Source organism: Coenobita brevimanus, chromosome 59 (assembly GCF_032717465.1).
Source record: "Coenobita brevimanus isolate Jiangsu-jjx chromosome 59, ASM3271746v2, whole genome shotgun sequence".
Lineage (NCBI taxonomy): Eukaryota > Metazoa > Arthropoda > Malacostraca > Decapoda > Coenobitidae > Coenobita > Coenobita brevimanus.
In genome coordinates, this window is record NC_137012.1 from 2,033,133 (window position 1) to 2,050,478 (window position 17,346).

At 43.7% G+C, this 17,346-nt stretch overlaps 1 protein-coding gene across 1 annotated transcript in view; it reads right to left on the reverse strand.

Annotated features, from left to right (window-relative positions):
- Positions 1–3,257: 3,257 nt before the first annotated feature.
- LOC145402860 (uncharacterized) overlaps positions 3,258–17,346 on the reverse strand; it is a 57,177-nt gene continuing 43,088 nt past the window's right edge. Inside the window, exons 5-6 of the mRNA XM_080274768.1 lie at positions 12,314–12,464; positions 3,258–4,229 (exon numbers count right to left, since the gene is read on the reverse strand). Of these exons, the coding sequence (XP_080130894.1) occupies positions 3,976–4,229; positions 12,314–12,464 (405 nt within the window). The 3' untranslated portion in view covers positions 3,258–3,975. The remainder of the gene's footprint in view (positions 4,230–12,313; positions 12,465–17,346) is intronic.

Genomic DNA, 17,346 nt, shown 5'->3' on the forward strand with positions numbered 1-17,346 from the left:
CCAGTCACCTATGTGACCCACCAAGCACACCGATCTCGGCCATCCACCCTGAAGTTCATCTAACACTGCCACCCAACACATCTACCCACTCTGAACCCACCCATCCAACCACCCATGCAGAGTACCCCAGCCACACAATCTTCTCAGACACCCTGGCAGCCCACCATGTCACCACACACCCCGGCGACACACACATTCCAATGACTCATCTTGCACACCAACCATAGTCACCCACCCTCCCCGCCCATGCTCACCCAACAATGCCATCCATCACATCAACCCACCCAGCCATCCATCACATCAACCCACTCAGCCTTCCCACTGTACCCACCCATGAGCCCTGAATACTCATCCACCCTGATCACACACCTAACCCTGGGAACCCACCCATCGTGTCCAACCACGTCCCCCATGTAACATTTGCCGGTCAGTCTTTGAATATCAGAAACTTCACAAATGGCATCCCCCAAGGATCTGTTTTTCACCTACACTCTTTAACCTATACATGCACAACATACCCACACCCCACAGATACACATAGTTTCCTATGCAGACGACATAACACTTACATGTACACACCAAAACGCAAACACAGCCACACACATCCTCCAAACTTACCTCAACACTACACGAATAGTTCACCACAATCTATCTATCTATTGCCAGACGCCTCAATCCCGTTTGGGGTGGCCACAAACAAATCGCCTCCAAGTCGCCCTGTCCCCCGCCATTTCACTACCCTGCTCCCAACTCACACCCCCCTCTCTCATATACCTCTCCACCCCATCCCTCCATCTCATCCTCGGTGTCCCCCTCCCTCTTCCACCCTCCACCTCGCTCACATACACTCTCTTCGTCAGTCTTTCACCCTCCATCCTCTCCACATGGCCAAACCACCTCAGTGTGTTCCTCACAACGCTTCCTATCACATCCACATCAACACCACAACGCTCCTTTATATCCTCATTCGTCAGCCTGTCTCTCCACGTGACTCCACAAGCTCCTCTTAAATAACTCATTTCCACTGCTCTCACTCTTGACTTGTGTCCTTCCAACAACGTCCAAGCTTCACTTGGACACAAACAGGCTCAAAATAGCCCCAGCCAAATCTACAGTACAGTGACCCTTCTCACAAACTGGACAGCAGAACACAGTCACATTCCACACCTCACCATGAACAACACTCCTCTACCACACACACACACGCACCCAAAATCCTTGGTGTAACATATAATACAGCGGTGTCATTTAAACAACACATCACAAATGTTAAAAATAAAATAACACCAAGACTCAATGCCTTGAGGTCACTTGCCCATACAATATTTGGACACAACAAAGAAACCACCACCACAGTATACAAACAATATATACATTCAGTGATGAATTATGCAAGCCCTGCTTGGGCTCTTAACCTCACTAAAACACACTACAACATTCTACCGACCATACAGAACAAGGCCCTTAAAATAATCACAGGCTGCACAGCTACTACAACCACAGACCATCTGCATCAACAAACCACAGTCCTCAAAATCAAGGAACATCTAGACATGAGAGGCACCCAAATTCTCGCTGCAGCCTCCACAAACCCACAACATCCACTACACTACATGGCATCACATCCATACACACCAAGGAACATCAAAACAACACCCAGCACACGATATCATACACAAATACTGTCATCACTCCCCCCTCACCCGCCTCAGACCAGCTTCCAGAAGCATATCCATACTCAAATCACTTGCTGCTCCATTCAGTCACTTAAAGACAACACACAGCTGCATGCATGGCCTCCTGGTATCCACCCTTCTGAATCCTATCTCCCACATGAGAACAGGGTCCACCTGGTCAGGGTGAGACGTGGGTATCATCCAGCCCTCTTAAGTTAGCAAAAGAGGCTGGATGACTCCGTTGTTGATGCCTGTCCAGGATGTAACACAGCACCCCATACTATTAAGCACATTATGGAAGACTGCATTGCACACAATCACCTATGCCAACAACATAACACACACTCCTTGAGAGCTCTGTGGGAAAGCCTGGTTTCGGCTGTGGCCTTGCTTAGGGACTTGGGGCTGTTCGGCCAGACTGCCTAGGGAACTATTACTACTAGTACTATTAGTACTACTACCACTTCTCCCACCGACCTACCTGCCTACTGACATGTCCAACCACCCTTGTTAACCAAACCCATTCACCCTGCCATCCCACTCAACCATTCAAACCCCAGTCATCCACCAAACTCACTCCAACCAAACCTAACTTGCCAAACCCCTCCCTGTCCACCCACTGATCCAGCCACTCACCTAGCCAACCCCACACAACCATTCACCAACCCATTTACCCCTACAACCAACCCCAAGCCACTTCATACATCCCACGCATTCACTTTACTGTCTGAAAAGAAGAAAAACTAGCACGTAACAAACAAACTGCAAACACAGTGAATCTGTATTGTAATTCAGTGTAACTGCAGGGATTTTTTTTTTAAAGCTGTGCGTGAGAAACGTTACAGCTTTTTATGATACCATTCCTCACACTGAGCATATAACCTGTGTGACGGAGCATATGGATTACCAGAGTCTCTTCCAAGATATCACAAGGCTTTATTAGTAAGGTACTAGGATGCCTATTTATCTTATAAAGTTATGTTAGTTTTCTCCAATTCATGTGTATGGGAAAAATGTTAAAAAGCATTACACGTTACTCCTGAAGTATTTCTACTTCAAGGTCGTGCCACAGTCTGACCGGAAAATATATGTAAATAATTGTTGTGACAATTACAGCTCAAATAGATGCCATTTCAATAAAAGCCAATGACAACATTCCAAACGATTACATATTTGGGTTATTGATGACAAGAAAATCACTAATTTCAGCATGAATTTTTCTTCAGTAACATGGTACAATGTTTTTAATGGCTCAATCTCAGTAGGCAATTTAGAAACTTTTTCTGTCCAGATTCATAAAATTCAATGTTTAAGCTTTAAAATTATATACAATTTATATATTTTTGATCAATTCTGACACTGGCACTGAAGGCTGATATTTGTGTGGAATGACCCTTGTATTGGAAGGCAGAGTAAAGAGCTTAGTTCTTGCCCCAGGCTGCCTCCATGGCCACCTATAAAGTTAACAGTACATTTTCCAGCTGGGCAAAACCCTGTTGAGTTTAGCATATCTCACAGATCTTTTTTTTAGAGCAATCCAAATCATGTATGACACACAAAACCAGTAATCACCGTAGCAGGATGTGAGTTGTCATGTATGACATATAACACCAGTAATAACAGTAGGAAATGAGTTCAATAATATTTCTGATTTGAGGTACTGTACCAATCAGGAACTTAACATAGATGCTCAATTTTTATTACAAAATAAACACTCCATCAGACAACACAAATACATACAGGAAAACCAACAATGCAAGTCAAACTTCAATGAAACTGAGCATTCAGTTAAGAGCATAAAATTAACAAGAATCACACCGTAACTAATGAAATACATATTAATGTTTTCTTATACATTAATAGGGGTACAGGGAGTAAAACCAAACTGAAAAAAATACAGAACTGATGCCTGTAACATTAAATATAAATTATTTAGTTTGATGTACCCAGGGAAGTCTGATGAGCAGAGAATTGTGTTATCTGATAATCAGTCAATTAATACACAAATTTTCATATAAAATCTGATGAAAATACTGTAGGCTACTATGCTGGTCTGAATGATGTACAACAAAAGATGACAAAGAGAATCAGTAGGAGGGGAGAATGGAGCCACTTATAATGAAAATAGCAGAAAAGGGAAGATGAATGAAAGAGTTCAGATGTATAGACTAATCTGTCTGAAAAAATTTTGCTATAGCCATCCCGTGATTCTGCTTGCAGGTTCTAAATACAAAACAAGGTTCTAATAAAAGTGATGAACAGAAAACCAGTGCAAATACAATACAAAGATGCTGCTATTCTACCTGTTTCTGATCCTGGGTATTATAATGGCAAGAAGAACACCAGCAGCCACAGCAGTCAGAACACCGAAGGTAGGAAGGAACCAACTAGGTTCTGAGGCATCATTGTCAGGCTTTGTTTTATTTTCCACATCTTTTTCTGCAGCAACTGTAGAGTAAGGTCGATGTTGTGTCTTTGTTCGATATGAGTCTGGTATTGGTCTTCGGGGAAAGCAGCATACTGAATGGTCTGTGTTTTCTCGAACCTTGAAGTCTGAAAGCAAGATGACAAAGATATGGTAAGAGAAACAAACCATGCAAGAATGAGGTTAGGTTGTATTCGTATGAACTACTGTTGTTTTGGCCTCAGGTCCATCTGAATTTGAACCCAGTGAACTGCAAGCTAAAGTTACCCTTCTCCTGTGATCCACCATCCTTCCAACAGGGAACAGGTAGGGAGCTGAGGGACATTTGTAGAACCTGGAGCTGTCCATTTATGTTGGTGCCACCACATGACGGCATCCCTCTCCATCATCAAGTTACAGTAGAGCATATTGTTCACATGTATAAAGTGCACAGCACTGAATAATACAAACATCTGACAGTCTATAACACAATTAACCCTAACTTAAAGATATTTCATTATTACACTGATTAATTAACATCTAAGCTTCGCTTCAAAGTTGCTCAAGGTTCATTATAAACTTGTTTTGAAGTCCGATATAATTTTTGAGTGTGCGCTTTTAATTCCTTGATGGTGCTGGAGGGGGATGCCTTCATGTGATGACTGATACAACTGTGTAGTTCTGCTACCTGGTTACACAAATGTATAGCCAGGCACTGTCAAAGTAGGAGCATGACCATGCACAGTTTGTGTGCTGGAGGTGGTTAAAAGAAGTTGAGGGAGTTGTTGCCCCTCCTGATATTGAGAGGACTCCCTCTATGCTAAGAAGCCTTTGTCTGCAGCATTTGTTCATTTGTTAGGAGTATAATGCTATATGGTAGTGACACTTGGGCAGTAGGGGAGGAGGATATTCTTAAGCTCATACAGTACATACAGAGGCAAGAATTATTAGATGGATGTGTAGTGTGTCCCTGAATGGGATGCCTTGGGGAATTGGGACTCCAAATGAAGAGCTGAGAGGAAGGATAGGTTGAGTTATTAGTGTGAGGAGAAGAGGCAGACTATGATGGTTTGGGCATGTGGGGGGGATGAAGGATGACAACTGTGTGCAAAGGGTGAGAGGTGTGAACATTGTGAGTAGAGCTGCGAGAGGTAGACTAACAAAGGCTTGGGATGCTGTCATACGAGCTCTGTTCAGAATGTATCTGACCTTAGGCTCTAAAAAAATAAATAGTAACCTCTTGAACTAAGACACTAATTCCCCTCAAAGTAGACCCCTTCTGACTTGACACACGCAGCCCAGCGTTCTTTCCGCTGCTTGAAACATTTTTCAAAGTTGGTTTTCAGTATCTCTTGTACGTGCTTCGTTGCATTCGTCAAGATCTCTTCTCTCGTCTAAAAAAAAAAAAAAAAGAACCCTTCAGCGGAGTTTTGCACGTGGGGAATAACCATAAGTCACATGGAGCCATGTCTCGTTAGTAGGGAGCCTGCTGGACATGTAGAATGATGTGCTTGGCCAAAAAATTCCTGAATCAGTTGAGGAAAATAGGCAGGGGTATTGTCATGGTGCAGCTTCTAGCTTGTCGCTTTCCAAAGGTCTGGCCTCTTCCGCCAAAGTGTCACAAAGACGACGGACAATGTCGAGGTTGTAATATTTGTTGACAGTCTGACCTTCTGATGCATATTCATGATGCACAACACCACGGTAAAAAATGTCAACATGCGAGTGCATTTCACCTTGCAGCAGACCTGTTGTGCTTTTCTTGGCCGAGGCCACCCTGCATGCTTCCACTGGGATGACTGTGCTTTGGTTTCTGGGTCTTACCCATACACTCAAGTCTCAGCGCCAGTGATAACAGTTTGCAGAAAGTCTGGATTGTGATTTGCACACTCAAACATGTCTTACCAACATTCATTTGAGAGATGAGATCATGACAAATGAAACGAAGCACCTGCAGGAGATACCAAAAACTAACTTTGAAAAATGTTTCAGGCAGTGAAAAGAATGCAGAGCTACATGTATCAAGTCAGAAGGGGCCTACTTTGAGGGGTATTAGTGTCCTGGCTCAACAGGTTAACTATTTATTATTTTAGAACCTAAGGTAGGGTACTTTCTGAACAGACCTTGTACAGTGTGACCTCAGGGACAAGGGACTGAACAAAGAGGCTGCCAAGAAATACAGCAGTGTGGAGAGCTGCCATTAGGTGAAAAGGGCTGATGCATGAAAGCATTTTGAAAACCTTTATAAATGAAACAGAACAAAACTAGTCACTTCCCAACTTAACCTAATCTACTCACGTCAATACCTAACCAAACCTGACCTAGTCATTCCTTAGCGTATCCTAACATAGCCACATTCAGTGATGTAACCTAGCCTAACATAAGCACTCTGTAAATTAAACTAACCTAATTGTTCCCTAACCTAAGCTAACCTAACGTACACACACACTATAACCAAACTAAACCTAATCACTCCACAATTTAACCTATCATAATCACTCTGGAGCCTAATTAACTCACCTCACACCCTGACTTATCTTACTCATTCCATAATCTAACTGAACCAGGCTTAATGTACTCAATTCATAATACGATAAGATCAAACCTAACCTTTCCTGTTACCTCTGTACCCTAACCTAACCTATTTAGGTATAGGTGTTGTTGTTTAGTCCTGGTCTGTCTGCCTGAACTGACCTGTCCATCACAAGTAAGCAACTGCTTCTGTGGGGCTGTGCGACACATCTATCTATCTATCTATTGCCCGACGCCCTAATTCCACAAAGGATAGCCACAAACAAAACATCTCCAAGTCACTCTGTCACCCACCATTTAACTGCCTTCCCCCCAACTCACTCCCCCCTCCCTCATATACCTCTCAACTTCATCCCTTCACCTCATCCTCAGACTTCCCCTCCATCTCCCTTCCTCCACTTCACCTACATACAACCTCTTAGTCAGTCTTTCTTTCTCCATTCTTTCTACATATCCAAACCACCTCAGTGTATTTCTCCTAATTTTCTCAATCACATCCACACCACAATGTTCTTTCACTTCTTCATTCGTCAACCTGTTCCTCCATGTCACTCCACATGCTCCTCTCAGGTAACTCATTTCCACTGCTCTCACTCTTGACTAATTCCCCTCTAGCAAAGTTCATGCCTTGCTTCCATACATCAGGGTAGGGATCACAATACTATCATGCAGTGACTTCTTAACTTCCATACTCACCTCCCTATTTCTCATCATGTCCAACACATACAATACAATATATACGTCATATACATCAGGGTCCTTTCCACAGCAGAGTGCAGGGAAATGTGAGGAGATTTGGCTCCAGGGTGGATGCTACAACTGCTGCACTCTTGGTGCATAGTGCCACCACATGTAGGCTCCTCACCAGTGCCATAGGTAGAATAACGTGATGTAATATAATGTGGTGTAACTTAACTTAATCTACCCTGACCTAACCAAGTCACCATAAAACCCGACTTAACCTAACCTAAACACCACCACCATGAGCAAACCACCATTACTTAGACACCACCATAACAGCACCACCACTATCCAGACACCACCATCACCAACCAGATCCTGTGATCAATATCCACAGCTCAGCATCACCATTAACCAGTCACCACCATCACTACCAGCACTACTCAGACACCATCAACACAACCCAGATACCACCATAAAAACTGCCACCTCCCAAACACCACCAGCACCACTCATACACCACCGTAAAAGCATCATCATTCAGACACCACCACCATCATTACCCATACTCCACCACCACAACAACTCAGACACCACCATGAAGCACTGCTAACACCCAAACACCACCAAGACACCATCACCTTCCAGAACTCACCATTACAGTATCATCATACCAGATCCCATCAACACCATTCAGATCCAACCATCAGTACCCAGACCCCACCAACACCACTCAGATCCAACCATCAGTACCCAGACCCCACCAACACCACTCAGATCTTACCATCAGTACCCAGACCCCACCAACACCACTCAGATCCTACCATCAGTACCCAGACCCCACTGTAAGAGCACCACCATAACCCAGTATCCACCATCACAGTAACACCATCACCTAGACACCACCATCACCATCCAGATCAGATCATTACTCTACATCCCCACTATATTAGTACCACCCCTTCCAAGACCCATTCCAGGAATGGTCAGTGTGCATATCCTAAGTCATGAAAGGAGTGGCTTGAGCAACTTGAGATCCTGGACTGTTCAAGGAACAAGTTGCGAGGAGGAAAATTCAGTGATACTAAACAAACAAAACTTAACCTAACCTAGCACAACACCCTTAACCTAACATAATTTAACCTAACTTAAACTAAGCTAGCATAACAATTAATAAAACCTAACTTAACCCATCTTAACCTAACTCAACACTGCCAAAATTAATTTAACAAAACCAAACCTAACTTAACCTAGCCTAACTTAACAACAACCCATGGTTCTGTGAATCCAGTGGACCTGGTGGTCCATACACCAGAGTATAAGGAATGATGCTTGGGTGTTTGGAAAATGAGCACCCAATGAATCCTTGGTTGTAGGTAAACCTGGCAGTGCGAAATCCAGCAGCTGGAGTATGTATGACATGAGATTCTCACACCCACAGACCCTATCATCACACCACCATCACCACTCAAACAGCAACATCATCACTCAGATCCCACCATCATCAACCATACACCACCACCACCACCACCACCATTCAAAAAGAAGCAGCATCACTCAGATCACAGCATCACCAACACTCAAACACCACTAATGCCACTCATACATCAGTATCATCACTCAGATCCCACCATCACAGCATCACCACTACCAATCACACACCACCACCACCACCACTCAAACACCAGCATCATCGCCCAGATCACACCATCACCACTACCAACACATTACCATCACCACCCAAATCCCACCATCACAGCATCATTACAATCCACACACCACTATAACCACTCACACACCAACATTACCACCCAAACACCACCATCACCACCCAAACACCACCATCACCACCCACACACCACCATCATTGTCCACACACCACCATCACCATCCCAACACCACCATCACCACTCACACACCCCCATCACCATCCCAACACCACCATCACCACTCACAGACCACCATTACCACCCAAACACCACCATCACCACCCACACACCGTTGTCACCACTCACACACCATCATCACTACTCACACACCACCATCACCACCCAAACACCACCATTACCACCAAAACACCACCATCACCACCCAAACACCACCATTACCACCAAAACACCACCATCACCACCCACACATCACCATCATCACCCAGACACTACCATCACCACCCACACACCACCAACACCACACACACACCACCATCATCACCCACACACCACCATCACCACCCACACACCACCATCATCACCCACACAACACCATCATCACCCACACACCACCATCATCACCCACACAACACCATCATCACCCACACACCACCATCATCACCCACACACTACCATCACCACCCACATACCACCATTACCACCCACACACCACCATTACCACCCACACACTGACATCACCACCCAGGTACCATCATCACCACCCAAAACATCACCAACACCACCCTACCAGCATCACCTCCACCCTGACATCACCACACAGACACCACCATCACCATCACCACACAGACACCACAATCACCATCACCACACAGACACCACCACAACCATACAAACACGCCACAACCACCCAAGAACCACCATCACCACCCAAACACCACCATCACCATCACCACACAGATACCACCATCACCAACACCACACAGACACCACCATCACCAACACCACACAGACACCACCATCACCAACACCACACAGACACCACCATCACCAACACCACACAGACACCACCATCACCAACACCACACAGACACCACCATCACCAACACCACACAGACACCATCATCACCAACACCACACAGACACCACCACAACCACCCAACCACCTCCATTACCACAACTCAAAAATCAGTTACCTCACAGACACCACCACTAACACCCACATATCACCACCACTCCCAACATCCTCATAATCAATATCACATCCCAGACATGGCTTCCACTGCCACCCAGACACCATTACCACTACACAGACATTTCCATCACCATCATACCCAGATACCCCCATCACAACTCAGACACTACTAACACCTAGATATTATCATCACCACTTAAACATGACCTCCACCAAGACACCACTGTCATCACCACCCACATACTACCATCACCACCCTGCCACCACCTACACCTAGAAAAATCACCACAATTACAAAGCAGACATTATCATCACAACCACAGGACAGACAGTATTATTACCACCACCATTGTCTGCACCATCAGAAGGGCCATTCATAAGGTCCACTGTAATGAGAACACTTACAAACACCACTCTCGCCAAGGATATTCCTTGGTCTAAGTGGTGCTTGTAAGTGTTTTCTGAGCAGTGGAGCTTTGATATTCCACCACTAGCAGTGACATGGCATCTCCATACTTGCTTCATGCACAGGGTAATACAACAACTTGATCACAACATCATACTACAAGCTCCTCCTCCTAATGTCCACTCATCGGAGGTGTTCTGAAAATGAGATGATTGAGTTTACTTAGCCAGGCTTAGTGCATTACATCGCCCAGCCCTCCTCAGCTACCAGTTTAGATATGGGTTGGGTGGAATCACAGATGACATGTGCCCAGCTTTTGGATTAAACCAACATGATATATAATACATATTGGAGCCCTGCACACTACATGCCACATTAAGATGCAGATACAAAATTAATGATGAGGGGAACCTATGGGACAACCCTGCAGGGGCAGCTGCTTACCCGTGGTTCATGGGTCTGCTTGATCAGATGGACTGGGGTTGAGCAACAACAACCAAAGGAAATAATCACTGTGACTACATACTGTACAGTTCATCAGCACTACATTAAAATATGCTAACTTAAGCTGGACACTTTCTTCACTGGCCACAAATGTTGACAACTTTCTATAAATGCAAGGGGTGCCTACTGGTTCTGGTGAGGCACCTACATGCAGTGGTGCTGTACACCTGGTGTGGAGAAGCTGTGGCATCAATCTAAGAGCCAAACATCCTCATATTTCCCTGCACCTTGCCATTGAGGTGCTGGATCCCTATACGTGTGTATTGTACAGGACAGTCCCACAGACACAGTTGTTTACTTCTGGTTGATGGGTCTACTTAGCCAGATAGATCTATTCAACCTTTTGACTATAGTGCATTTACTCTAACCTGACAATGATCACTAACTCCTACCAGCTCAGTTGACAACCATGTGTAGTCATACTACAGGGCCAATGTGACTATAGTCACAGCGCGCGACTCTGAGGTTGTTATTGTCATCCCCTGGCAACCTGCCATTCAAAACTGCATCTGATTTTGTGTATAATATGAGGAGCCTGTGATTCATGTATATTATGTTTGTGTATGATAATATTTGTGTATAATATATTCGTGCATAATAATATGATTCATGTAAAATACGAAATCAGATGCAGTTTTGAATGGTAGGTTGCCAGGGTACGATAATGACAAACTCAGAGTTGTGCGCCACGACTATAGTACACAACACTAAAGGACTCCCTGTTACTACATAACTATGGCTTACAGACTCTCAGCTTGACTTAGTAACCAAGCTCTATGAGTAGTCCAGTTCCCTCATATAAAAACAATTGTGCTATAATATATGTTACATCATCCCAAAGAACAAAGTTAACAAGTTCTCTGCATTATACTGCATAATGCCCTGAAAACATCTTCCCTACCTAAAACTAAGCTGTGCAAACATAGGCCTTTTCACTTACATATGGTCACCAAACCCATTAACCCTTTAAGTATGTAATGTATCCCCTCTGCTGAGTCCCCAGATGCAAAGCACTAGGATAATGGGGATCGATGGTTATGAAATGGGCAAATTCCTCTGACACCTTGTACACGAGACTACATAATGTGACATCATGTACTCCGCTATGTATTTCTATAGTACTAATAAATATCAAGAATAATATATGCACTGCCATTCCAGGATGGCCCATGTTTCAAAATGTTAAGTGCTGTGATTAGCAAGGTGCTCTTTTAGAGAGGTGTGCAATCAGTGAAATAATTCACTTACCGAACAACACTTGTGCTGAATTATAGAAGTAACGATTCTGGTCTTTTGGCTTGTTCATCCCCAGAAGCTGAAGTCCTGCTACAGTCTGACACCCAAAATTAGAGTTCAAGTGATGGCTGTAGCTTGCAGAGTCTATTTTTCTTGGGGTATGCTGTGCAGAAAATTATATACTGAGCACATCTTACTTCAATAATAACAATGCCTAAAACCTGTGCACAAATATATACTGTGACACAGTCTATAACAAAAAGCTAATAGTTGGCTTTTTTTCATGTACATACATTTCTTTCTCAATTACACTGTTGGGCAGTAGGCTTGTAACCATCGTATGAAACCACCTACAGTGATGGAAGGAATCACCCCAGACACAGACAGACAGGAAGAGGATGTACAGTTAGCCCTCCATCACAAACATCCTCACAAGTAGCAAAAGTCTGTGAGCAACTGGCACCCTCACAAAACTGCCCTTGAAAGTGTTAACAATATTCTTGTCTAAAAACTATTTTAGTGCCCTAAACATCATCAGACATTAAAATCTACTTGCTTAAAATGTATTTGAATAACCAAAACTACAAATATCAAATCTGCGAATATGGAACCAACTGTATTACTTCCTGCCACACACTGAAATGCCACACAGAACATGGCAAGTGAGTCTTACGTTAAGGTCAAAATTATCTTGCTTGTTCCAGTTAAATAATCCCTCCTGTAACGCCCGTGCTGCATTTCCTCCTGGTATTGTAGTGCCTACAATGCCATTCCTTCTCTGACTATGCCTTTTCTAACACCGCCATTTTTTTGTTCTCCCCCACCATTTTTATGTGTGTTTGCTGGTGTTCCCTCTCCACTGCTGGGCTAACGTCATTAATTTATCCCTACTCCTCCACTATGCAAGCACCCTGACTAAGAGGGTATTCATTCATCTTACAACACCATCCACATGTTGTGACAGGAGGAAACATCTCAGACTCCGAGAGATACAGACTGAGTGCACTGTTTCTTGTCTAAAATTGAAATGGCTCACAAGGCACTGCAACCTTCCCCCCTGGATCAAGAATGTCTTTTCCACTCATAAATAGCATGAGCCTTATGATATGCCTTTTGTCAATCTCTAGGGGATGTGCCAGAACCCTCTTCTTGTGATGGTGACTAGTGCTGTAATGGTAAAATTACTCCTTCTCTTCTTAATCACTAGATGAAAAGAGGCCTGGTTAATCAGGATTGTTTATATTGCACAGTGCAATTCATAGGGTACAATTTATGTAGTAATGTTTAATCCAGAGTTCTAGGTGTGTGTGTGTAGCGCGGAATGCACGGCTTTTATCTATTAACAAGCTTTGTGGTGTATGGTAGTATCATGATCTTCCCACAAGATCATAAAATCTTGTCTTTTCTTCAAAATTATAGATTCCTGATTAAAAATACTTATCATGACAACAACACAGTACAAGTTATTGCCATCACACAGCAAGGATAAAATAAAAAACAAAAACACAAGCTCCACACACAAAATATTAAATACTGTACCAGGTACACAGTAAAACTTCTCAAACTGAATCCAACGATGAATGACGAAACCAGAGTCCTCAGAAAGGGGAAAATGGCTCCTCCAATCACTCACACACACACACATATATCCTCACAAAGCAATGTGGAAAGAAGGCAAGATTCACCTTCCACAGTGCTCTGAGACTGGGATACTTAGCAGAGGCATACAATCAGAGGAACCAAATAATAAAAATGGGAGGGGCTCTTCCTTCCAGAGATGATACAAAGCATGTATGGCCATTCCCAGGTTGGTCACAGCATTTTCCCAGCAATGAAGCATGGCTGCTGCCACCAATGGAGCCTATTTGGAATACAAAGTGTAACACAACCATGCTGCCTTAATCACAGTGAAGTATGCCATCAGGTGATATGGCCTAACAAGGAGAGGCAGGTTTCTTTCTCACCTCATCTGGATGCTCATTCTCTTTGTCTCAAATACACTGGCACCCAACAAAATGTCACCTTCCAACCACAATGCCCCAGGAGGAAAGGATATTCTATGATCTCCCAAGAGCAGAGAGGGCCAACCTTAAGTCACTATATACAGTAAAACTACCACCTTTAAAGAAAAGAAAATAAGTTGCAGAGCTATCATGATTGCTGAAAATTCAGCAGTAAAAACAGAAGGTGATGGGGGTAGGCTGTCACTCTAGCTAAAATTTGCTTCAAATCCAATGCAGATGTCAGATTTCAATCACTGGTAAAAATGAGACAGATCCTTCATCACAGCAGCATGAGAAACAAGCTGGATGGAAAACACCCTTTAGGACAAAGTGGCATTTGCAAAGACTGACTTCACGTAACATGCTGGGTCAAACCACAGATATTCCCACACACGAGATCAGATTAGATGGGAAACTGATATCAGTTAAGACACCTTTCACCTGCGGGGTTAAGATGTTGACTGAATTCCCGCAAAAAGACCTCCATGCTAGGAGACTGAGAAAGGAAGTAGCTCAAGATTGTGACACACAGAGAGTTGCCATCAGGTAGCAGGATATACACATGTTAGCGTAGTTGAAGATTTCTGTATGTAAACAATTATCAAAGGGTTGGCCAAACTGAACCGAGAGGTCATAAACAGGTGGCAAGGGAAACTACAAACAGTCATATGTTCGAGTCTAAGGAAGCCTCCAGACTTGGTACCAACTCCTCACAATATGGGACTGATGCCACATTTCTAGCCCCACACCCCCAACATCCACAGGCAGGCCTGTGACAAGGGGTATGTGAAATGTTCCTATAGCTAAACAAAGGCACGTGAGACCCAAGGTGTGCACGCTGGCTGAGGTACTGTAGCTAATGAATGCACCTCAGAATTATACTCCAGGTTGGATAATGTTTTGTTTCATCTATAATGGCTCCAACATGCTTGCATGTACTGGCCTTGGTCACCTAATGGCAGCTCTCCACATTGCGTGATCTCCAGCAGTATCTCTATTCAGTCCCTCGTCCCTGTGGTCACACTGTATAACTTAGTCTCATGTCTTTTTCAGTCTGCCTCTGACAACTCTACCCTTAACGTTCATCTTTATCACCCTCTGCATCCAGCTGGTATCCTCCATCCTCTCCACATGCCCAAACCATCTCAAGCTAGCACTTCTCATCACAATGCTAATAAAATCATGACCCATTCTTCCTAACTTTTCAGTATTCCTCTCCGTTATCACTCCATTTCCATTCTCTAAACAGTCTTCTTTTCATTTTAACTGCGACTTCTACCAACATGCAACTAAGGTCTTGGTGGGCCCCTTGTCCAGCCAAACACTGAATCAGGAACTCTCAAGGGATTGTTTTTGAGAGCTTGTACTGCTCATTTACACTTCTGCCTGCAATGGTCTTAGAGAAGAATCCCAAACTGCACCTCTGAGCGAAGGTAAAACCCCAGGCCAGCTACAGTTGCCACTCGAAACGAAAACATGAGAGATACGGTCACTGAGACAGAAAAGTTGTCTAAAGAGATAGAGATCTCTTCAATTTCCTCTGGTAATATCTCTATGCACTCATTAAAGGCAGCAGTAAATAATGCTACACTCCAAATAGTGTACTCTCCTGAAGAACTCGCTACTTGGAAAGATCTCACATCCCTTATACACCCAAAACTTCCTCTATGAGAGAAAGATTTAAGAAAAATAGGTAACCAGCTCCAGACCATATAAGCATGACAATAACTGTGTTGCCCTCCTGTATCATCCACTTAGAAAAAAGACGTGTTGCTTGGGGGCAAACGCATCACAAAAGGACACCTTGTCACAGAACACTGTTGACAGTATATCTTATCTTTCAAAAACCACACTAGGATTCGGGTAAAAACTCATCCTCCTCCAAAAGCCAAACAAGGCAAACACGAGTACCCACTCATGTTTAATAATATCCAGCTCAATCCTGCATTATGTCTGGACATGCTTGGGGTTTGATTCACTCGGGACTTATCTTGAAAAGATCATATTACATCTCCTGTAAAATCAGCTTCCAAGAGATTAGGTGTGCTAAGCCGACTCCGTACCTTCTTTGCCCCTGCACAGTTGTTGACTCTATACACAGGTTTTATTCGCACCTGTGCAGAGTACAACTCTCATGCATAGGGATGCTCCCCACATACAGCTCTTCTCAATATAGTGGAGTCAATGGCTTTTCGTCTCATTAACTTTCTTCCTCTTACTGGTTCCCTTCAACCTCTGTCTCTTCGCCGCACTGTTGCATCTTTATCTCTTCTCTATCGCTACTTCAATGGTCACTGCTCCTCTGAACTGTCTGCTTGCACTCCTCCACCTCTACAACGGGCACATAGCACCCGTCTAGCAACAAACTCTCATCCCTTTTCTGTCCAACTCTCTAATGCAAGAGTTAACCATTGGCGTCTTCATCATGGGTCCACCCCCCAGAGGCTGTCGAAGAGAAGAGGAGGACAGCATGGGGGCCAAACCACCACAAACCCTCCATGGCCCCTCACAAGGCTCGAGTACCTGGGAGTTGCTTTGGTCGCCTGGGCAAGTACCACATCTCCAACACAACACACACAACAACACCGTTTTTTCTACACCGAGAAATGACTCCCTGGCTGTCATTTCTCAACAACTTCTTCTAGCCGGGGACATTGAAAGCAATCCAGGACCCACCAACAAATACATATGTCCAACGTGCTCAAAACCTATCACGTCGAGCCGACAGACAAAGGGTTCAGTTCAGTGCAACTCTTGCAAACACTGGACCCATTACACCTGCACAACACTTGCATCCAAAAAACATTATAATAATAATAATAATAATAATCTGGCCTTTTGTTTCTCAAAAGCGCCAGTTCTTCCTTTTAAGAATTCACTAGCACTCGACACACATACATTATTTTTACAATTACAAGAACTGTGACATTTCTTGTATATAATATAAGCTACATCATATATACATGAAAGTGGCAATAATTAAACCCTATAATCATCCATCATAGTACCTCTCTCCAGGTCATAGCATTTTGAAAAAAGAAA